Raw genomic sequence first — 24,100 nt, forward strand, 5'->3', positions numbered from 1 at the left:
ATAACCACTAATTTCCATAAAATATGATAAAATAGATGAAATTAGTATAACTTTGTAAAAAAAAACATTAAATTCCAAAAATTAGTAGAACTTAGGATGATAATTATTTCAAATTATTAAATAATATGAACCTAAATAAATTATAATAATTTGTCAAAAATTACATTTCTTTTTCCCGTGCATCGCACAGGTCCCCGCTAGTGTTTGATTTGAAGGAAAAATGTAGGAAAGGAAATGAAACATGTACAAACCTTATATAGGTTTTCCTACCTTTTCATTCAAACCAAACACAGCCTAAGGTCCATCCCAAAGAAACAAACGTGGACTTTTGTAGCTACTTCCAAATTTTTTTCATCTCTAGATGTTTGTAGTGGAGACTTGGAATCAAATTCTGTTGCCACTCGGTTGTGGGAGGGGGTTAAGACTAAAGAGAATGTGATGGGCTATCCTGTTTGTGTAATCCCAATAACATGAGCACCAAAAAAATAGCCTTTTTTCCTAACTTTACCCTAATCAGTAAGGCAGATCAATCTAAAGTCTAGTTCTAAACTAAAGGTTCACTTCCAAGAGCCGAAGCTTTGGTTGAGCTGCTTTTACTAACCTACTTTGAAGAAACTACTAAAACAATCTTTACTGAAAAACCAAATTTTTTCGATTGAATGGCAGTGTATTTGGGCTTTCTGGGTTTTCTTTGGACATAAGCTCCCCACATGGGACCTGCATTTATAAAGCTAAAAAGCACTACATGAAAGCCCTTCCAAATGGACAATAATTTCAAATTTATTTCAATTGAAGGTGCCAACTAGCTCTATAGAAAGGTATTTGGCTGATTGTAGCAGAGACTTTAAGATTCAATTTCACCTTCACCAAGGTTGTGGAACTAATGGATTTGGGGATGGATTACTCTCATTGTGTAGTCCTATGAATAAAAAGAAAAAAAGATATTGAGGGCAATTACTTTTTACCCCATACACATGGTAATCTATCATGCCCAATTGCCCAAAGAAATTTCTCAACAGCCAAAGTTTTGATGTCAGATCTCCTACCCACAAGAACTCTGCCTCAGGACTATTCACAGAACACTATCCCTGTGCATTGAGAACATTTCGCTGTATATAATACTATGTAAAGAATGAGACGTTCTTCATATGTGGCTGCGATGTTACGTGGGCAAAGTTCTTGTAGGTTTAGGCGTATGAAAGATGCCACGGATACTTTTAATGCTTATGTAAGATTATAATTTCCTCGTGCATTGTGCCATGATACTTATTAATCAGGCTCTCTCAATCGCACGAAAAAAGAAAAAACTGCATCACTTAGACAACAAAAAATATGGCGGATCTTAAAACTCGTCACCTACACCTGTCACTACTAATCTCTTTTATAATCTCTTCCTTTTTTTTTTTTTTTCTTTTGTCTTTAATATTTTAATAGTGGCTTTAAAAATAAAAAGAAGAGAGAAAAAAGGGCTTTAGTATTTGTAGTGTTTTATTTTGCTGGTGACCTATAATTAACCCACTTGTACTGGACTAACTCAACTCAACCCCTAGTTTGTGAACCAGGGTTATGTATGAAGAAGGCCCTCTATAAATTTGAGTTTGAGTCTGAGAGAGAGCAGTGGCTCTTATTTGTGGAAAACCCTAATATACTGATCCAAGTCCAAGTTGACCATCTTAACACCCTATTTTGAGTTTAGTCCGAGGACCAGGAGTAGGACAGAGGAGGGCATTGGAAGAAAAGAAGGAAAAAATAAAAGGAAAGAGGGGGGGGGGGGGGGGTGTGAAAAGGGCCGAGACATGGCTTTGGGGGGAAGGGTCACTCCCAACTAAAGTACTGGTACGTCTGTCTTTCTCTAAATGCATCTTTTCCAAGTGACAAACTAGAATTTGAACTGATGCTGCATCTGTTCAGTGTTCAAACATTAAAAAGCCCTCGCCATTTCTTTGGCGTTTTTGCAGCCACGAAATGGGAGGGAATGTGTGTGCGTGTGTATGAAATAATGGGCGGGACAACAATGGGAGAAAATACGGGGAGCGCAAAAACTGCTCTCGTGCCCTAGATCAATCACTTCCCGCCAAAAACTTTTATATCTCTCTCTCTCACTCTGAGTAGACCCCGGAGCGATAATCGGTATCGTTATTTTTTTTCTTGTTCTTATCTTTTTCGTATTTTATTCCTTTAAAATTTTCTTTTCCATTGTTGTTCATATCAATCGTATGATAGAGGAAAAAAAGAAAAAAGAAAAATCACAAGTGAAAAACGGATTTCTCTGTTTCGTTAGGGTTTGAATTCGAAATCCATGGCAGGATGGTCGATTTTAACTGATGGGTCTGCTCTAGATCGCGCTGAAGTCCTTCGACATCTTCAGAGTAATGGCTTCTGCTTGGATCTCGATGCTTCACTGAAGGGGAGTGTAGATAGTGGTTGTAAAGACAAGCTCCGATGTCTATTCGATCAGATTCTTTCTGTTTTTCTAAAAGAGATCTCTACCGGTGGAGATCTTCGGCCTTTACCTCTAATGCTTGGTGATGGGCGGTTTGTAGATTTGTTCAAACTCTTCTGGGTTGTGAGGAAAAAGGGCGGATACGATTGTGTGTCTAAGAATAGGTTGTGGGCTTCCGTGTCAGAAGAGGTTGGCTTGGGTTCGGGCGTCACGTCTTCTGTGAAGCTGGTTTATGTAAAGTATTTGGATACGTTAGCTCGATGGTTACAGAGAATCTTTAGAAATAAGGGCTTTACAGTAGGTTTATCGGACTGTGGTGGTAACTTGGGTTTGTTTTCCGTGGAGTTAGAGACCGAATCCATAGTTATGCCGTCCCAGATGTCAGAGGAAAAGAAGAAAGAAGGTGATTCGATTAAGTTGGATTCAGCTAAGAACGAGTTTCATTTGTTAGCCGCGGAAAACACGTGTAACGCACCTGAGATAAGAAGTGTGATCGAGTTGGACAGTGACGAGAAACTTGCTGACGACGAGGAAGATGTTATACTCTTGGATAAAAGCCTTGTTAATGAAGATTCATTTTCTCGTAAGAGAAAGCGAGAGTCTCTATCAGGAATGCTGAATTGGGTGACCGAGATTGCCAAGAATCCTGGTGATCCTGCCATTAAAATGTTACCAGAATGGTGTGGAGGTAGCGACTCCTGGATGCACGCTCTGTTGGCACGTGAGGCATTATTTCTAAGAAGGCAAATTCCTTCAAGTTCTGTACAGTCTCTCTTGCAGGTAAATATCAATCTTACAGTTATATTTGACTTCAATGCAAAATTTTGCATCCAAAAAGAAAATACGTGGAGGGTATGTAATGTTTAATAACTGTTTTTTGCATATGGGTTTTGATGAAGATGCTTTATTATCAGCATGAGGCATGATTGCCTATCTTATAATACGGTTTCATAGAATGATTAACGCATGCAAATTACGTCATCTCAGAAAGAAAAAAACATTCTAATTAAGTCGTGTTTTCTTCTTTGTCTTCATCATTTTTGTCTAAACCATATCCCTGCTATCTGGGGTGGCTATGCTACCTTTGTAATCCCATTCTAAGTTATGGATTCATAGAATGGTTAAAGCATGCAAATTAAGCCCATCTCTAAAGAAAAACATTCTAAGTAAGTTGTGTTTTCTTCTTTGTTATCGTCATGTTTGTCAAGGCCACGTCCCAGCTGTCTGGGGTGGCTATGCTACCTTTGTAATCTCATTCTAAGTTATGGATTCTTTGTTAGGATTGGCCTTAAAATCCTTTCTCAATACTTGAATACATGTTTGGGAAAAACTTCCTCCACCTAAAACTAGGCTACAAATAGATCAAATTCAATTCAAATTAGGGCATATATGAATTTTATTTGTTAGGATATATGCAATATCTGATATCTTAATCTGATTTAGGGCCTATTTGGCGCATCTTTTTGGGAAGATCTTCTGGTAGCTCTGACAGTCAAAAGATGTATTGAGCTTTTGCATGAATATTTGAGCAGCCCGAAGCTAGTTTGGCAGTATTACGTTTTTTCGTGCGTCTTTTTGTGTGAGAATAAAACGCGAAAGACGCAAAAAACTTCATTTGGAGCTTCCCGAAATCAGCCCAAAATGGGCTTCTCGCATCTTTTTGGTGCTCCAGATTTTGGCGGCTAGATCTTCCACGAACCAAATGGGAATAGACCAAAATTCAGTCTGCCCGGCATGTAAATCCCGAAATCAGCCCAAAATGGGCTTCTCGCATCTTTTTGGTGCTCCAGATTTTGGCGGCTAGATCTTCCGCGAACCAAATGGGAATAGACCAAAATTCGGTTTGCCCGGCTTGTAAACAGCTGAAAGACCGCGCGGAAAGACGTGCCAAACGGGCCTTTAATATTTGGCGAGAAAGTGAGATCTGATTTGGTTCAATTCGTACAAAATTAGTAACATGTAAAAAAAGAATAAAAGACAAAAATTTCCATATCTGCAAAACAAATTTAAGAAACAAGTTGGTATCATACATTCTGTGTTTAACTTGGAAGGTTCTGGTACACAAGATATTATAAAGAGTAATTTATCAGAAAAGAAAAGATATTATAAAGAGTAGGAGAAATGGATCTTACGTCTCACGACAAATTGCACCATGAATAACAAGCAGTTCTGAATCATAAACGGCAGGTCCTAATAGAAAAACTTAAAGCTAATTATCTTTTCTTTGTTTTTAAAGGAAAAAGTGGTTAATTCTGTCTCACATGTAACGAGAGAACTCATAATGAACTTGGCCTCAAAGATGGTGATCTTCATCTTCTTCCCAACACAATGCAAGCTGATTTTGCTGAAATTTGATAATTACCCAATCATAAAACAAATTTTGAACTTTAAACTCCAATAACCAAAAACACAAAGCCCCCATTTTCCTTCTTGGTTTATAGAGAAAAAAATGAAAGTATAATTCTCTTTTCTGTAAGCCTAACAAAAGCAGAGAAAAAAGAACTAACTTCAAAACTCTGACAGATATTCTCCAAGAGATGAGATTCTTGGTCAGGAGTCAACTCCCTATGTGCTATAGATGAAGTGGGAACAATATAGTGTGCGAGAATTGAACATGATTGATCCTTGGTGGGAACTCAGTATCACCACTTTCCGTAACCCTAAACACTGAGAGAAAAGAAGTTATGGTTTAGAATGCGAGAAATTATGTCTTAAGTTTTCTTAGCTCTGGCCCTCCAATTAAAATAAGATACTTGTGGAGAGTCATTGTGCCAACTGCCAAAAAGAAAAAGGCCAAAGGTTGGGTCTATATCTAGTCCACCCCTCCCAATACCCTAGACAATTGGAACCAACATAGGGTAAAACCCTTTTAAACCTGTACAGTATGGCTGATCAAGTGCTGGGCCAGGTTTTTACAGGGCATTAACAGTCTTGGGGCCTGGCCCAGTCCGCACCCTGAGCCTGATAATACTTGTCTGGGTCCAGTTCTGGTTAATGTCTTAAATATATTAAAAATAATATTTTAGTTTACTTTTATAATCAGAATTACAAAAAAAGTATCATGTTAATATATTATACCACATATGTGATAAAATACTATATATACCATATATGCATATATTCATGCCATATACCATGTATACACACCGCATTACATGCATTCCGTACATATACATATACTTCCATACATACATACATACATAACATCTATATATATATATATCTGCTTATTATTGGAGCAATTTCAGATAATGCCCCAATCTGATTCAACAAGAGTTCTATTCATTTAGCATATTCATAGTAGGCCTTGGTATTACTTTGCTGCCCTCAAGTAGATGGGCATGTGGCTATACAGTAGGGATGGCCGTTTATGACTTGGCCCGGAAATTTTATATATATATATATATATAGTAGTATATATAGTAGGTCTGGGAACATCCAGGCAACTTTCCTTGGGTTTGTTACTTGGGGGAGCTATTCCAAGTATCTGAAAACTGCTCTTAGATTTTGGTTGTCTTTTCGTAGCATGTCATATATCAGGATGTCCTTGTTTACTTTATATTCATTCCATGTGGTCTTGTTGATTGCTTAGTGTTGTTATTGTTGTCTCGTGAGATGTTCCAAAAGTCTGATTGGTATGAATTTGTGGTGGCATAACACACAAAGTTCCAAAGGCAACCACGTAACTCTAATTTTGTGGAATGACCCCCCCCCCCCCCCCCCCCCCCTTCAATTTCTTCCCCTTTGCAGTTTATAAGAACTGGATAGCAAATTTTCAGAGTTTTCCTCCTACATTGTGCCAAAAAAACAAAGATTCGGACCTTACCCATTCTACCCTTCTCACGACCCCAGATAATTGAGACCAACCTTAGATAGTCTTTCTTCCCTCCTACATTGTAGCTCCTAATGATGGGAGAGCAAATTGAAAACCAGTTTGGATGAATGAGGACACATTAATAGCTATCTTCTTAAAATCTGTCTTTTTTTTTTAAAGAGAACAGTCTTTATGGGATGGAAATAGTTATTTAAGGATTTAATAAGAATGCAAAGCGTTTCTTTCTATCTCATAATATTCTTATACTTCATTTATGCCATCATCTTTTCCAGTTTTTAATTTTTGCTATTTCATGTTTTTCCCCTTAAAAATGCTTAATCCAGAGAACAACTAGCTTATGCTTCTTCTGTCTAGTGTCCTAGTGCCTCATCTCATGCCTCTGAAGTATTGAGTATAATAAGTTGATAACTAATTAATTTGTAGACAATGAGTTGATAACCAAGAACTAATTAATCATAGGGTACTTCCACACATACAGTCAATAAGCTACATGAGTGGATGGGTTTGTGTTGGCCTCTCATGGATGAAGATTGTAAAAGTCTACATAATGTAATAGGGGATGCAAAACAGAGGAACATTTACATCCTCACAAAGCAAAGGGTGGGGAAATAAGTGCAAAATGTTTTATAATTTAATTAGACATACATAGTTGTTGAAGCATCTCCTAGGTTGTAAGTAAATTTTTTGGATAGCTATGTGCCTCTTCTTTGTGCTATATTGTATGTGGGGTGTTGCCACTCTAGGCATAGAACAATGACATCATATTGTACAAGTGCAAAAGAGTGAAAACATTGTAGATGCACCACCAAGACAGAAGTAGGGCTTTCTTCTTCTATTTTCTTCTAAGTCTTTGTGATCAAAACAGTATGATCTCTTTCCCTATACATACATATGCAATGTACGTGTGCATGTGCATTGATTTGCCTTGTTAATATTCTTCTCTTTGTAACTGCTACTTGTTGTTTTTCCTTCTATGACTAGAAGAATATATTACATATTATTTTCCCTGTAATTAACAAACATAGACATGAACACATGCTCTTTTTGCACCATATATCTGTCTTGTTACACAATTTTTTGTTTGTTTTCTCTTTCCATTATTTTATTTACCCATACTGTATCACATTCTCTCTGTTTCTTCTTCTCATATAGACATAGTGGGTCTCTAGCCTCCACCCACTATTATTTTTCTTTGATAGGCAAATATAATGTTGCTTTCATTATGTTTGCTAGTTGCTGTTTCGACTATGAAAACAAGCTAGCTCATGGGGAAATAAGTTAAAATTACTATTCTTTTTTTTAATAAAAAATAATTGCCTAGACAGGTACCTAGCAAAAATAGAGAAGGTGCTTCCCTGCTGCATGTCCTCATCTTAGTGTATTGACAATCATGTAGACATGGTAATGGCATGTGAGCTTATTAAGTATGCTGTTTTGGGTGGAAAAACAGAAAAAAACAGCTATTTAAAATCCTGCTTTAAAAAAGATTGAGAAAGAAGAGAAGTAAAGATTTATTTGACTTTGTGATTGTTTATATTGTGGTTATTACAGCAGCATCATGCATAAACATCCACATATGTAAGCAACGTTGGCATGCATGTTAATGCATCTAAGTAGTACATGCAACATCCGTGTGCATGAATACCAGAATGATGTGGAAGATGGGAGCGGTGAGTGGGGATTAGGACCTTTATCTTCACTTCTTCAGATGGTATTTTTGTTATGAATTATAGAGCTTTCCCATTGTATGGTTGTTCCTAGATGGACCATAATAAATGCCTTTTATCTTTTTATATTGCTTTTTGGCATAGGTGAACACTTATGAATTGCTTTTCTCCCACATAATGTTGCATTGTCAAAGACTCAAACTTCGTATTTTTTATATGCCTCTTTCTATTTAACATATGAATGATGTATTTTGTTTGCATCCATTGCTGTTTCAGCCTTCAAGAAGTTTATTTTTTTGGCAAATCCATTCTGCTATTGTACAATATTAGAAGAGTTTGCCTTGGATTTTGACATATTTCAAGTATAAGGGGACTAAGTCATAGCCAGTTGGATGCTATGTTATGCAGATACATCAAGGACATTATACACAATTTATACTAAAAATTGGAGTATCCAGCATGATATGACACCTGTGCATATGATTCTGCATTATAGGTTGGATCGTATTTGAGCCTAGCCTTACAGTCAAGGCTCATTTTGTGTGTTGTGTCACTTGAATCCACCACACCTCACTTGGCTTGTTATGTTTTGATGAATCGACCTTGGATTTGTTTGGATAGGTAAGGCACTGCACTAAGGTTTTGGGATGTATAGAGGCGAAATAGTTCAGTTGTAGGAGTTAAAAGTACAAGGTTTACAATCTTCATGTTAATAATATGAATTCTCTGAGAAAGTGAGCTTATAGATTTTTGAAATATTTTATTTCTTTCCGAATTTAGAATTTCATGTTCTTATATTATTAAGTTTTTTCCCCTCATTGTTGATGGATATTTCTACATAATGCTTTCCTTTTTCTCCTATCTGACATGAATAAATAACTATTGTATATGCCAAAAGAAAATTTTCTTATTGAATGTTATCTTAGTAACAAAGTATGAACTTATAGACCCTTTCTATAGGTAACATTAAAATTCATAATGTATGGGCTATTTAGTTTATCAATATATTGTATGGACTATTTCAATAGTATATACTTTTTTTTGGATGTCCCTGTCTCCATGCTTTCCACCTTGCCTAGTAAGATTCCCAGAGACACATTAAGTTCCGATCTCTATGTCCATGTTCATGCAACACTGATGACAACACTAGCTGATGGTTTATGGACTCTAATGCACCGGATAGAGGGAAGTTAAACTTGGAACTTAGGTTAGATTTCTCAGTCAGGTGGGTCCATAGATGAGCAAACTCCTTGGCTGATAATCCATATTATCTAGAACCAGAAGAGAAAGTGAAGGGAAGAGAGAAGAGAGAAAGAAGAGGGGAAAAGAGACATCTATGAGCAAAACTCAGTGCTGGTGGCACCGACATTTTTGGTATTTATATTAGGGTGACCATAACATAATATAAAAGAGGGGGAATTATAATAGTACCCCTACGATACTAAATAGAAATAAAAACAAAAGATAAACAACCTATAAGCAGCCTTTTAACACTCCCCTTCAAGTTGGGTCTGTTAGACAGTTTTGTATGCCCTTAGCTTCAATCAGAATGATGTACTTTATGAGTTTATTGTAAATGAATAAAGATACATATTTGATTCATGTTCCCTTGGTATGTTTCTGTGTAATACCCTTAAACTGGACACTTAATGAGACTCGTGTTAGTTTAGAATGTTCATAGCCAGTGGGTCGGTCTGGGGAGACCTATCCTGACAAGGCTGACACTATGGTGCCACCAAGTCGGTTGGGGTGGCCTGTCTCAGCTGCCAGGGTGAGACCCTAGGCACATACGGTGTAGGATTAATTGAATATTTGAACTGGACCAGATTTCCAGTATTGCCCTGGAAATCTGGTCCGAATTTCAAAAATTTATCTCTCCCTTCAGGGTCATAGATGTCAATCATGCCCAACTTGTCACATTGATCATTATGCTGCAAGTGATGTAACCTTCTTGTGAAGATGTCCACAAGTTGATCTTCGGACCTGATAAAGGGGGTGCACACTTCCCATTTGACAACCTTTTCTCTGATAAAATGCTTGTCTACCTTAATGTGCTTGGTTCTATCATGCGGTATTGGATTAGCAACAATGTTTATGGTTGCCTTGTTATCACAATATAAAGTCATAGGTCCATTAACTGTAAATCCCAACTCACTCAACAAATTTTTTAGCCACATTATTTCAACCACTCCATGAGACATTGTTCTATATTCAACTTCAACATTAGACCTAGCCATCACATTCTGCTTTTTGCTTTTCCATATGACTAGGTTTCCTTCCACAAAGGTACAGTAGCCGCTGGTAGATTTCTTATCATCCAATGACCCTATCCAATCTGCATTTGTATACACTTCAACCTTCAAATGCCCGCACTTTTGGAACAATAAACCTGCACCTGGGAATTTCTTAAGATGTCTGAGAATTCTTTCAATTGTTTCAAGGTGGGTGGTCTTAGGGGCATGCATGAATTGACTAAGAACACCTACTACATAAGGAATGTTTGGTCAGGTTACGGGGAGATTTAGCAGTCTTCCTACAAGCCTCTGAAATTGCTTCACATATTTGATGAATTCACCTTGGCAATCACTTAATTTGTGATTAGGATCGATAGGAGAATCAACGGGTTTCACTCCCAATTTTCCTGTATCCTGTAACAGATCTAAGACATACTTTCTTTGAGAAATGAAGATACCCTTTTGTGAGTTGGCAACTTCAATTCTAAGGAAGTATCTCAAAGGCCCTAGATTTTCACTTAAAATTGAGTAGCAAGAAATTCCTTCAATTTTTGAATTTCATCTTTTCATTCACTAGTGATAACTATTATCATCAACATACACTATTAGGGTTGCAATTTTCCCTTTTCCTCTTTTCACAAACAATGTATAGTTAGATTGACATTGCTTGTAGCGTTTTTGCTGTACAACTACTTAGAATCTATTGAACCAAGCACTTGGTGATTGTTTCAGGCCATATAATGGCTTCTTCAACTTGCATACCTTTTGTTCATTACCTTGAGCCTGGAAACTAGGGGTTGTACCGTGTACACTTCTTCTTCTTCTTCAAGATCACCATTTAAAAGTGTATTCTTGATATCTAGTTGGCGAAGGTCCCAATCGGAGTTAGCATCTAAAGAGAAAAGAGCCCTAATGGAGTTCATCTTAGCAATTGGTGCAAAAGTTTCTGCATTATCCACCCCAAACCCTTGAGTGAACCCTTTTACCACTAAACGAGCTTTATACCACTCCACTGTGCCATCAATCCTATGTTTTACTGTAAATACCCATTTACATCCAACTGGTTCCTTCCCTTTGGGAAGACTCACCAATTCCCATGTACCATTTTTATGTAATGCATTAATTTCTTCCTTCATTGCATTTGTCCATTCAAACACCAAGAGAGCTTCTACCACATTCTTAGGAGTAGGAATGGGAACACTATCAATGGAAGAGAGGAATGCTCAAAAGGAAGGTGAAATGTTTTCATAGGAAACAAAATGAGAAATGCGGTGCTTAGTGGTGCAAGACCTAACACCCTTCCAGCGAGCAATAGGAAGGTCAAGATCATCAGCATTAGAGGTATCAATAGCAATAGGGTCAAAAATATCAATGGAAACTAAGGTACCTGGTTGGGTAGGATCTATCCCTGGAGAATTAGATGGCATTGGTGGTACAACTTCTAGATGCTCCACAACTCTTGAACTTGGTTGGCCTTTGTGACGGAGATGAAAAATATGGAAGGGAGGAGGATCAGGAAGAGGGGGGAGTTGAATCTGAGGCAGAGGAGGATGCTGGACTTGTTTTTCCTCATGCCTACACTTTCCCCGAGGAGATATCTATAGAAACATGATATTTTTGAGAGACGGGATCAAAGCACTGGTACCCCTTTTAAGTTGTAGGGTACCGCAAGAAGATGCAAGGAATATCACGATGATCCAATTTCCCACGGGTGGGTGATAGGTTTTGGACAAAACGATGACAATCAAACACATGGAGAGGAATAGAGAAAGGAGAAGCCTTGGGAAACAAAAACTGATGTGGAGCTTTGTACTCTAACCATCGAGAGGGCATGTGACTAATGAGATAAGTAACATAGGATAGGTTCAAGCCAAAAACGTTTGGGGACATTCATATGAATCAATAATCCCCGAGCCACTTCAAGAAGGTGGGCAGTTCTTTCTTTTAGCTACACCATTTTGTTATGGTGTTTGGGTTCGGGCACGGGAACAATGGTGGAGTGATCCATGTGAAGCAAAGAACTCTATGAGATCATTATGAAATTATTCATTGGCATTATCGAATTAGAAGATTTGGATTTTGGTTTGAAATTGGGTGAAGATCATTCTTTCAAAATCGTGGATAATTTTTGGTATTTAGTCCCTAGTTCGCATGGGACACACCCAGATGGTAAAGTATCTGGGCCCCAAACATCAAAATGAATAATATGGAAAGGAAATTTAGATTTATTATTCTTTGAAGAAAAAATGAGTTTTACAATGTTTACTCAACTAACAAGTTTGACATATCAACTCTGGCATTGACACTGGTTTAAACAATTTTGGAAACATAATCTTTAAGGAACCAAAGGATAAATGACCAAGACGATTGTGCCATAAATAGGCCTGACTCTTACTAGACCGACTCTTAGACTTTGTGACTGCAAGGCCAACCTTATTCTCTAGCAAGTAAACACCATCCACCATGTGTCCTTTGCCAATCATCTTCCCTGAGGCCAAATTTTGAATCACACAATAAGAAGGGAAGAAGGTTACTGAACAATTTAATGAATTGGTGATTCAACTAGCAGAAAACAAATTAATAGGGAATTGTGGAATATGTATGACATTAGAAAGGGTAGGACCAAAAGAAAGAGAAATGGTTCCTTGACCAGATATGGTAGAGAATGAACCATCAACCCAGTGTCTTAAAAGCGCAAGGTGCAAGGCGAGGCGTGCGCTTTTTTGAGGCAAGGTGCAAAATTAAAAAAGAAGCTAAAAATGAAAAAATGCAAAAAATAAAAAAAATTATAAAACATAATATCAATAAAAATATAAACTTAAGTTTTAAAACAAATGTTTTAAAAAACCTATTATCTAAAATTAAAATACATAAATGTAATATGTAAAGCATATTCAAATGAGAATTTAAAAATGAAATCAAACATATAAAACATTTTCAAGCATATAAAACCCACAATCTCTTTTTTTTTCTCAATTGCATCAAGTAGTTAATATAACATATTACATTCCTAATTCTACAAGCCGCCTTGTTTGGGCTGGCCTCGAGGGGCATGGCACGGGTCCGGGGGCTCAATGGGTTGCGCGTAGGCCCTGGGCAAGGCGCCTACCCTAAAATGTGCTTAGGCGCGCCTTTTAAATCACTGCATCAGCCAGTCTCACTTTGTCTCTTCCAGAGAGAAGATGATAGGTCTGAAAGTAAGCAGACTCACCAGTCATATGTTTTGACACTCCAACATCAATTATCCAACGAAAGTCCATCTGATGTAGAAGCATATATAGTTGACGGAGGACGAGCGTCCATTTGATGAACTGCCCTACCATAAAGTTCTAAATGGTCACGGAAGGGAAATTTAGAACTAGAGGTGTATGTCTGAGCTGTAGTAGTAGTCAGGGGCTGGTTATCCTGAGTAGCCATGTTTGCTGTAGTGAGCTTCCTGAACCTTGCTATCCTAACTTCTTATTCAGATCTGAACCCTGTTTCTTACAATTTCTGAGCCCATTTTGGCTTCCCATGAAGGTCCCAGCATGTGTCACGAGTGTGCCGAGACTTCTGGCAATGGGTGCACCATAATTTTTTTGTCATCCATCGTTTTTTGAGTTTCCCTTCTTAAAGGGATTTCCCCCCACCTGTAACAGTACTTCCTTTTGTTGCCAACACAACTGCATCTCTCCCAGAATTATTCTTAAGATTTCTTCTACTTTCCTCTGATTGTACTAGAGCACATACCTCTTGTACAGGTGGGGGATCCTTGCTTCCAAGGATTTGTACTCTAATGGATCCATACATAGGGTTTAGGCCAAGGAGAAAGGCAAAGACTTGCTGGTGTGAAACAAGAGACTTGCAACTAATAGTTGGAGGTGGGGTATAGGAGTGGGAGACTATTAGAGCAGAAATGTTTGCTGCCTTGAAAGGTGTACAGTTTGCAGCTCACTTAGGGGTGAACCAGCTAATAGTTGAAGGTGACTCAAAGGTTGTTATAAGCTGGTTGCAGAACCCAGCATCAGTAGTTTGGTGCTTCAGGAATGAAATTAAAAAGTTTAAGGTTCTGACAAGAAACATGGACCTAAGAATACAATGGGTGGGTAGATCAGCAAATGCTATGGTGGACTGTCTAGCCAAGCAAGGGGCAGCTAGGGAAGTTTTGTATTGGGCACAACTGTAACTTCCAAATTAATAAAAAGTTCATTTATTTATAAAAAAAAACAAGAGACTTGTACGCTTTGGCATCTTCATCACACTTACAATCTACACTTAGATAGCGATCCAACTCCTTCTAGATGGAAGAAGTCTGAATAGTACAGAGAGGGACTCTTCTCCTCCTGTTTACAAGTAGAGAATTCTACCTGTAACTGATGGATTTTTGCATAGTGGCGCAATTCAGAATAGGTTGACTTTGCTTGTTCCCAAATCTCATAATTTGTTTCAGCGCACATAAAATTTCTTCTCACCTGAGGTTGCATAAACAGTTAGACACTAAGCGATGACATTACCATGCTGTTTTCCTAGTTCAATCTGTCATGTTCAGCACTCCCAGAATTAGGTTCTTTAGTTCTTTCATTTATATATCCTATCTTTTCCCTTGTGGTAGTGTATAACTTGATCCCCTTCGACTACTCTAAGTAATCGAGACCATCAAGAGGTATGTTACCCATAGGGAAGGATAAATCCATACCCCCACTCGGTCCATTCTGCATTGAGGAAACACCAGATGTGGTAAAATCTTCACTATTCGAGATAATTGGTTCAGATCACACACAAAAGAATTCCCAAAAAAAATAAAAAAGAAAAAATACAGTCCAACCTGTTTCCCTTTCACACTGTATTATTTCTGAAAAAAACTTTTGCACAAGGACACTAGAGATAGCCACCTTTTAGTTCAAACACAGTCCTTCAATCACCAAAAAAAATGTTTTATTGCTGGTACGACACCTATAGGTCATCACCGACCTACAAACTAACCACCGGACTGCTGTCACAAAACACAGGTCATCTCCGACCACACACACCACAAAGCTGCTGTCACAGCACATACAGGTCACCTCTGACCTACAACCACCACAAAGTTCACTTGATCCTACAAAAAAGGAAGGTACAGGTGCTGATCACCTCACATCAGTTGATCGATCCCCTTGTTTTGGTTCTGTCCTGATACACGATCAGGAAAAAAAAGGAAGAGAGAAGCTTCTGAGATCAGTCCAAAGATCTACCTAGGTTTCAGAGAAAAAATTCAGCAGCAAGTGAAGGGAGAAGACAAGAGAGTGCTTTCTCGATCTCCTTTCAGATCAAATGGGCCTGCTCTGATATCATATTATCCAGAAGAGAAAGTGAAGAGAAGAGAGAAGAAAGAAAGAAGAGGAGAAAAGAGAGATCTGTGAGCAAAACTTGGTGCTGGCGGTGCCAGCTTTTTGGAATTTATATTAGGGCGACCATAACATAATACAAAAGAGGGGGAACTGCAATAGTACCCTTGTGATACTAAAAGAGAAATAAAAACAAAAGACAAACAGCTTTTTAACAATCTACAACGTGCTTATTCATGCTATTGTGTTAGTGATATTCCTTGGGTGTTGGACCGTGTTCTCCTTTAAGTGGTGAGGGGTTGTATTTATCTAATTTGCTCTTTAAATAATTGATTAATGATCAAAAGGGGGAGACTAACGTTAAATGGAAGTTAAGAAAATAACTAGTGACACAGCTAACGTAGTCAAAGTTTTCTAAAGATGTTATAAGGTTTATGTATAATGAGATGAATGTAGGGAAAAAGAGTAAAGAGGGTGCCTTTGGCATAACAATGAGGATTTTGTTGTTACTTGTACAATTCAGTTGATATTTGAAAAAGAATGGATTTATATACAAAAGAGGGTTTTTAAGCCAGCATTGTTGCCTAAACTGGATATTCCCGTTTCACACTTATGTGATCCCACTATTTGGGCTAAGAAAGTATGAAATATTTCAGATTGTGAAACTGTGAAAGACGCATTCAGGGGGTTTTCTACAATATGATGTTTTTGATTTCATTTATTTTTAAAATTGCCATATCAGCAAAATAACATGTTCTTGAACTGTGTTTTTTATTTTGGAAATTAAAAACAAGTTGGTTTTGTTTCAAAAAAACCATACATGTTTTTTGAAACCATCAAATAATGTTTTCTAGAAAAAAACAAACTTTAAGTGAGGAATTTAAGAACATGTTTTAGTTTCAGTTTTGGAAACACAATACATCACCAAGAACGTGTTTTCTGTGCTTTTGTTTTAAGAACAAAGCTGGTTTTGTTTTGTTTTTGTAACTGTCAACAAGAAAAACAATTCACAGCGGAGAACATGTTATAGTTTGTTTGATGGTCTCTACTACTTGGATAACCATAGTAATTCTATTTCAGTTTACAACTCCCTGCTACAATTGATTTCTACTCACCCCTTGCCTTGCCGAGGTGTTTGCCATATGGTTTGTTGATATTTAAATCCAAGTGAATGATGCATTAATCCCCTAAGGCTGTGTTTGGTTTGAAGGAAAAAACAGGGAAAGGTAGGGAAACCTATACAAGGTTTGTAATGGTTTCCTTACCTTTCCCTTCCTTTCCCTGTCTTTTCCTTCAAACCAAACATAGCCTAATTAGATTCCTCTTTTTCTTTAAAACATGTATTTCCCAAGTTCCTGACCTGTTGCTGGTAAGTGAATTTATTATCACCTTTGAATCCCCTTATGCAGTTCCACTACAATGTTTCTATAGTTTAAGTATCTTTCCAATTTCAGCCCATGCGGAAATGGCTAATAGTTCGGCTCTAATTGAATCTTCCCTTGAAAAAATGGCCAAAACATTTTCAAGATGAACACTCCAATACCTGACTCTTCTGTATTTCCATAGGGTCCATAGCTGGGGGAACCCATAGGATTGCAGCTTTTCTCTTAGTACATGATGAATTTGTTACTTCTGCCAACTTCTTTGAATCTCATCCATTGAAAAAGAGCTTAAGAGGTTTAAGGCTTTTATCCATTGAATCGTCCATATGAGTATAAGCTTTTAGACTACTTTCATGTGGGCACTCTTCTTTAAAGATTCATATATTCCTCTCTTCCCATACTTGTTAAATTATAGATCCATTGTACACTTCCACATGACCTTTCCCATATTTTTAGAACGAGAGAAGAAAGATTCTGTCCTAAAAGTTAAATGCTTGGCTTGACTTGTTCCATTGGTTTTAAGGCTTTGGTGCATTGGTCAAGCATGTAAGAAATGATATCAGAATCCACCACCATGTCTCAAGTTTGAATCATGGAGAGTAGCAAACGTGCTAACATTTAAAGTTGCAGGTTAATTACCTGGGATTTAACCTCTACTATTGGGATGAGAAGAAATGTTTACTTTTGGAGTGTTTGTTCTATATTATATTAGAAATAAGAATTGTTGTCGATTTCTAATCATTGTTTATTTGGTGTTAATAAAAATGTTCAAGCATCTCATAGTTGGTTTGTAGATGCGGAAACAATCTGTGTAATTGAAAGTAGTTGATTTTTAAGAATAGAGTAGAGTTTTTCTTTTCTACTTTGCTTGTGTTAGCCTTTCAAGAATAGTTTGTTTGATGTGACACGAACTTGATTGATGAATGGTTGGAAGACGATATCTTTAATATCCAACTTTCTTTCTTCTTTTTGGTGTTTTCTAGTGTTCCAATCTTTTTTATTATTTGTGAGAGGTCTGTTCACTTCTACTAAGGTCCTATCTCACAATGACAATATTTTGTAGCCTATTTATGCGACCAAGTGCTCTATTTATGCTTCTTGGGGATTCTACTGAGGTGAAGCCTTGTCACCTTACCTTTTGTATTCTCTTTTTTGTTTTAATATTTTTTTCTTTTTTTGGATAATTAACCGAGCTTTTATTAAACTTAAAAAGAGTAGTAAGTACAATTGAGATGAGGAGGGAGGGGTAAAATCTCTTAAATCTTAACCCTCCTTGAGATTAATCCCAGGTAACCTTGTTTAGCAAGTGAGTTGGCAATGCCCAAAAAAAGATCGACACTTCCTACCCCTTGTAACCTTGTTTAGCAAGTGAGTCCGCAAAAGAATTTGCACTTCTCTTAATCCATTGAAACTTAATCTCCATTATCCTAGGTCAATCGTTTAATTTTTTTTTCTCATTTAGGAACTTCCAAATCCCGATTTCTTTCTTCTGCAGCCAGCCAATAATTAGCATTTTCCACCACTAATTTTCTGATATTCAACTCCTTTGCTTTCTTTGTCCCTTCCAAAACCACGAAGACTTCAGCTCTTAGGGAATCCCCAACTCCAATAGGACCAGAATACAAAGCAAGAATTTTTCTTTCCTCGTCCCCAAATACTCCCATACCTGATGGGCCTGGGTTTCCTTCATTGCTACCATCAAAATTCAATTTGGGGAAACCAACAGCCGGAGGGGATCACACCAGACTAGTAACAGTTTAGGAGAACATGCCTCTTCTTTCCAATTCTTAATAATATCTCCTATGGGAATTATCACAAAAAACATCTCCTATGGAAAATCCTTGAAAGAGCTTCATAATCTTGACCCAATGAACTACCCTAATAGTTATTGTTTGAATGATGACGTCCATACTTCTTTCTTTTTCAGCAAAGGTTCTTTGGTTTCTTTCCTCCCAAATTGTCCAACAAGTAGCTGCTCTTACACATCTCCACAGTATTTTACCTCTCTTCTTTGACCCTCTAATATAAATGGAATTAAACAAAATCTGTACATTTGGTGGGGAGATCCATCTTCAAACAAATAGAGAGAGAAACCAATTCCAGATCGCTGAGACAAACAGGCAGGAGGTTAATAAGTGGTAGCAGCTCTCATCATTATACTTTCATAGAATACACCAGTGTTGGGATAGACACCCATTAAGTAGGGGTGCTCACGGTTCGGTTAACCGAACCATGGGCCGATTTTTTAAATTGAACTGGTACTACCAGTTTATGGAAAACCGGTAACTGAAACCAAACTGAAGCTCATCGGTATGGTTGATCGGTTCGGTTAACCGGTGGTTTGGTTCGTCGATTTTTTGGTTTTTTTATATTTACAGTAAATATTATAAAAATATATAAATATCTAATAAAAATTAGAAATAGATAAAATATTATATATTATAAATATATATTTATTTATATAATGCATATTTATTGATTTATAATATATAGAAAATATAAAATATATAATATACATATATATATATTTATATGTGTATTGGTCGGGTTGGTTAATTGTCTGTGTTCTATATTGGTTAACCGAAACCGAATTGACCAGTTCAGTTAACTGGATTTTTGGTTCGGTTCGGTTTTTTTGGTTTTTCTTGCTCACCCCTACCATTAAGCCTTTTCTCTTTGGAGCAATTTGCAAGTGTTACACTTTTCTAAAAAAGATTCCCAATAAAAAGCACCTAACCTAGGAGCAATGGGTGGTCCACATCCTACTATCCCTCCTAGAGGGGTCTAGTACCACTTCATCCTGGATTTTAATCCAGTCAGAAACACTGTTCCATTCAGAATCTCTAAGAGCCCTTCTAAAACTCAGGTTCCAATCAGGAGCAGAGTTCAAGTCAGAATGAACTAGAAAGGTGGAGATAGGCTCATTTTTAAACCTAGAGAGGGAAATTAAGGAATTGCTTTCAGAGGTATTTTTCCCACCCAAACATGCTCCCAGAATTTCACAAGATTTCCCAAGCAAAGATCATATCTGATGAGAGGAAGGATGGAAGAATGGCATGAGTAGATTTCCAAGGAGAAGTTCTTGTAGAAATTCCTGTTTACTTAAGAATAAATCATCAAGCAAAGATCACTTTTTTACAATAAAAGAAAAAATAATCATGAGTATGAAAATAACAATCAAGGAATTGAGGATCTGAATTTGAGGTTATCTTGGATGAAAGCCACAGAGAAAACTATTCTTCATGAATTAAAAATTGGATTAGAGCCACATGCACGAAATCCATGTTATGTTTTATCATAAAACAAACAAATACCAACTTGTTTTTCTTTGAATGGTAGAACTTTCTTTTACGAGAGTTAAACCTAGGATTTAATGTAAACTATGAAATAAAGAAATTATTTCAGATATTGAGCTCCAAAGTTATCTCAGAAGAAACCTTGAGAGGGCTTTGAGCACCCATTTATTTATCATGTAAAAGTCTAATTTAAATACATATATTTTTCTGTAATTTTATATTTATCTGTTTTATTGTCATTTACAATCATATGAATTATGTTCACTGCAACCGTATCAATAGTTACCTATGTGTCTATATGATACAAATGGCAAGACAATTGTAACCATTACATGCTTTGCTTTCCTATTTTTCTCAAGATATAGGTTTTTAATCTTGTAGCACTTAGTTTACTTTTACAGTCATTTCTCTGGGTTAATTTACCATGGACTAAAAAATCAGTACTGCTGCACTAAATATCATATTGTGGTTCAACAGCATTAATTTTCAATTCTACATAAAATGTGGGATCTGTGGAAGGGCAGGTGTATGCAGCCTCACCCCTCACATACAGAGAATTTGTTTCCAAGCTCTTCAAGCTAATTTTATTTCATCTTCATAGTTTTCAAGGCGCCAAGGCGAGGCTAGGCGACAGGGGGCACCTTGTCGCCTAGGCGATGGATTTTTTTATGTAGAAAATATAGATCCTAGGGTATTTCCCTAGGTACCATAACCATATTTCCTTAATAATTATTCATAATTTTCATAAGAAAAGTATAGAGTTCATGTTAAAGTATAGAAAATCAACAAATTCATGAGAAGAAAAAGAAGAAGGAAAAGAAAATAAAAAAAAGGGGGCTGAACCCTTATTTTTGTTATAGGAAAAGAAGAAAAGAAAATGTGTTGATTAGACAAAATTTTAAGTTCTTCCTTATTGGTTCAGGTTTTAAGTCTTTGGGGGTTCAATACAGCATTTAGCAATGTTTGTATTGATTAAACCCTAACAAATAAGAAAATAATAAAAATAAATTAGTATATAAACGTATAAAATGAATATTTTAGTTTAGTAGTGCCTATTTTATAATTATAATGTCAAAAAATAAAGAATAAAAAAGTATTTTATAATACATAGTACAAAACTGTTTGGCGATTAGGCGAGGTGAGCCTCAAAGGATGCGTTGTCGCCTAGGCATCACCTTGACAACTATGTTCATCTTTATCAATGATAATATTTTTGGATTGAAAAGAGGAGGATAGGAATAATGGCAGGCTGAGCTTTCTGATACAAGAGTGATCAGTTGCAGCTCTCAAAAGGATTGAGTTCAAGTCTTCTTATTTGTGTTTACTGCTAAAAAAAAGAATAATGTGAAGACACAAGAAACCAATAATCTAGAGAATGAGACTATTCCATTAGGCTGTGTTTGGTTTTGAAAGAAAAGGTAGGGAAAGGAAGGGAAAGGTATGGAAACCTAAGCAAGGTTTGTACAGGTTTACCTTTTCCTTCAAACCAAACAAAGCCTTATAGATCCTGAATTCAGCTCAGTGCTTCCAACTCCACCTCTTAACATTTTGCATGTTTTTTGGCAGATTTAGGAATTTTGCTGAATCAGATGTTCACTCTTGAGCCTTTGACTCCTGCTTGTTGACGTGCTGTCGCATACTAGGGGGAAGAGAGCCCATCAGTTTTCCATCCAATGATCACCCAAAATCATCTTCCATCTCAATGTGCTTAAAACCCAAGAAATGCATGTCATCAATTCTTGAGGAGAGTCAAAATCTTCTTTATTTATTTTTAATGGAGATACCATCTCCAGTCACTCTAAGACAATAAGGATGAACTATCTCCTCTGGCCTTTGAAAAGGACTTGCAATACTTGAAGATCTAGAGTTTTAGAGTGAAGATGAAAGTTCAATATGATAGTGCCATCAGGTATGGGGGGTGCCCTTATGCATCTTACCTGCCAAACAAAAAAGTGTTCCTAAATCCTGATTATGTATGTGAATTGGACAAGGAATAGCCCATTCTCCATTCTGCTATCTAAAAGCACATTTTTAGAGAGCTTCCAAGTTTTAAAAAATTAAATCTAGTTTTATGGTTCAATGAACAAAGTTTTGGTAGCTGTCTTCAGGTTTGAAGCTTGTTTTTGCTTTTACTCTGTACAGTTTAAGTAACTATTTCATGGAACTCCAGTTACTCAGAAAAGATTTTCATTTGCATCCAGTTGGAGAGATGGTGGAATGTTTTTGACAAAGTTCCACCATTTCTAACTTTCATAACAAATATAGATGCTTTTATGATGTTCGTTATGTGAAGTAGATGCTATTTTTGACTTGCAGAAAAAGCAGAAGATGCATCCCTCCATGTATGAGGATCATAGTGGTGGTGATAATTCTACAGAGAGATTGAGATGCAGCGAGAGACTACTTTCTCTGAAAAAATCTCACTCACTTCCATGTTCCAAGTCATCCAAAAGTGACTTAAATATGGGCCTAACTCCTTGCATGAAAGTGCTGGAGAATAATACCCGTGACCGGCAATTGCTTGTTTCTGTTGGTTCTTTGACTGCAAACATGGAAATTGGTTTGCACAGTGATGATTACTTTCAGAAGCAGGTTTCTGTGGGCCCAATGTATCAAGCTGAAGTTCCAGACTGGACTGGTGTAGCTTCTGAAAGTGACTCTAAATGGTTGGGTACACAGATTTGGCCACTGGGATCAGGTGAACGCATTTCTGTAATAGAAAGAGATCCTATTGGCAAGGGGAGATTAGATTCATGTGGCTGTCAATTTTCAGGGTCCGTTGAATGCATTAGATTTCACATAGCGGAGAAAAGGATGAGACTGAAGATTGAATTGGGGTCGGCTTTCCTTCGTTGGAGGTTCAACTACATGGGGGAGGAAGTTTCACTTTCATGGACAGAGGAAGAAGAAAAGAGGTTCAAGGCTATAGTGAGGTTAAATCCACCGTCTCTGGACAAGTGTTTCTGGGACCAGGCATTTAAATCTTTTCCTACTAAAAAGAGGAGGGACTTGGTGAGCTATTATTTCAATGTGTTTGTTCTTCGGCGAAGAAGTTATCAGAATCGGGTGACCCCAACCAACATCGACAGTGATGATGACGAATCGGATTTTGGATCTTTAAGTAATGGTTTTGGGCATGAAACAGTAAAGGTTGCAGGGTCTAAATCCGTCTCATGTGCTCAGAATAAGCAATGTATTGATTTAGAAGGACGCTCATACGTGGGCTAGATATCAAGATTGTGCTCAGAAGTGTAAATTTAATTAGATTTTACGAGTCGACTATTGAGTGATTGCCAATGAAGATCTAGAAATGCTTTGCAACCCCACTGGCCACAGCCTTTGAGAACTGTATGGGTCTGTCCAACGATCGTCATGGTTATGTATGACCTATGGGTTGGATAATTTTGGATGGTTGATTGGAAACATGGCTTCGACCGACTGACAGAGCGAATTACACGGATCCTGTTTGAATTCAGCCTTTGCTGTTCATGCATTTCTAGGCCTTGCATGTATTGTAACGGTGGTGGCAAATCACTAGGAAAATATAATACAGCAAACTCATGCTCTAAGCAAATGTCAGAGAGAGAGAGAGAGAGAGTAGAAATGGTATTATATAACAATTTTTTTCTTCGGAATGTTCATGGTCAAGTCTCAGCTATTTGTAATGATTTCTTCAATAGGAGGTTAGAACAGACTCGATAGATTTAGCTTTTCCTATAGAGATTAGAAAGGGAGGATACGCGTTTTTGTGTTTTACAATGCCCAATCTGAATTGTTGTCTAATGTTACATGTTAACAGTACTATTGATTTGTTTTTTTTTTTAAATTTAAGAAAAAAGTTCCAATTTGCCTCCTCCCCCCCTCCCCGAACAAAAAATTGCATGTATGCTGGGCTCTGTTACCCTTTGATTTGATAGGTTTGTAATTCTATTCGCCTCTC

The 24,100-nt window shown here is 37.1% G+C and overlaps 1 protein-coding gene across 4 annotated transcripts; it reads left to right on the forward strand.

Annotated features, from left to right (window-relative positions):
- Positions 1-1,648: 1,648 nt before the first annotated feature.
- Positions 1,649-24,015, forward strand: LOC104596016 (AT-rich interactive domain-containing protein 2). Of its 4 annotated transcripts, XM_088895560.1 has the most exons (4): positions 1,649-1,836; positions 1,959-2,130; positions 2,307-3,223; positions 22,477-24,015. In XM_088895560.1, the coding sequence occupies exons 3-4, from the start codon at positions 2,519-2,521 to the stop codon at positions 23,386-23,388; spliced, it is 1,617 nt and encodes a 538-aa protein (XP_088751686.1). In that variant the 5' UTR covers positions 1,649-1,836; positions 1,959-2,130; positions 2,307-2,518; the 3' UTR covers positions 23,389-24,015. The 4 variants fall into 4 exon arrangements, with proteins under 4 accessions (XP_088751686.1, XP_088751687.1, XP_088751685.1 ...); XM_088895561.1 differs by lacking the exon at positions 1,959-2,130; XM_088895559.1 differs by lacking the exon at positions 1,649-1,836 and having other exon boundaries at positions 1,843-2,130.
- The last annotated feature ends 85 nt before the right edge of the window (positions 24,016-24,100 follow it).

The sequence above is a fragment of the Nelumbo nucifera genome, chromosome 1 (genome assembly GCF_055504915.1).
Source record: "Nelumbo nucifera cultivar China Antique chromosome 1, China Antique-T2T, whole genome shotgun sequence".
In the NCBI taxonomy this organism is placed as follows: Eukaryota; Viridiplantae; Streptophyta; class Magnoliopsida; order Proteales; family Nelumbonaceae; genus Nelumbo; species Nelumbo nucifera.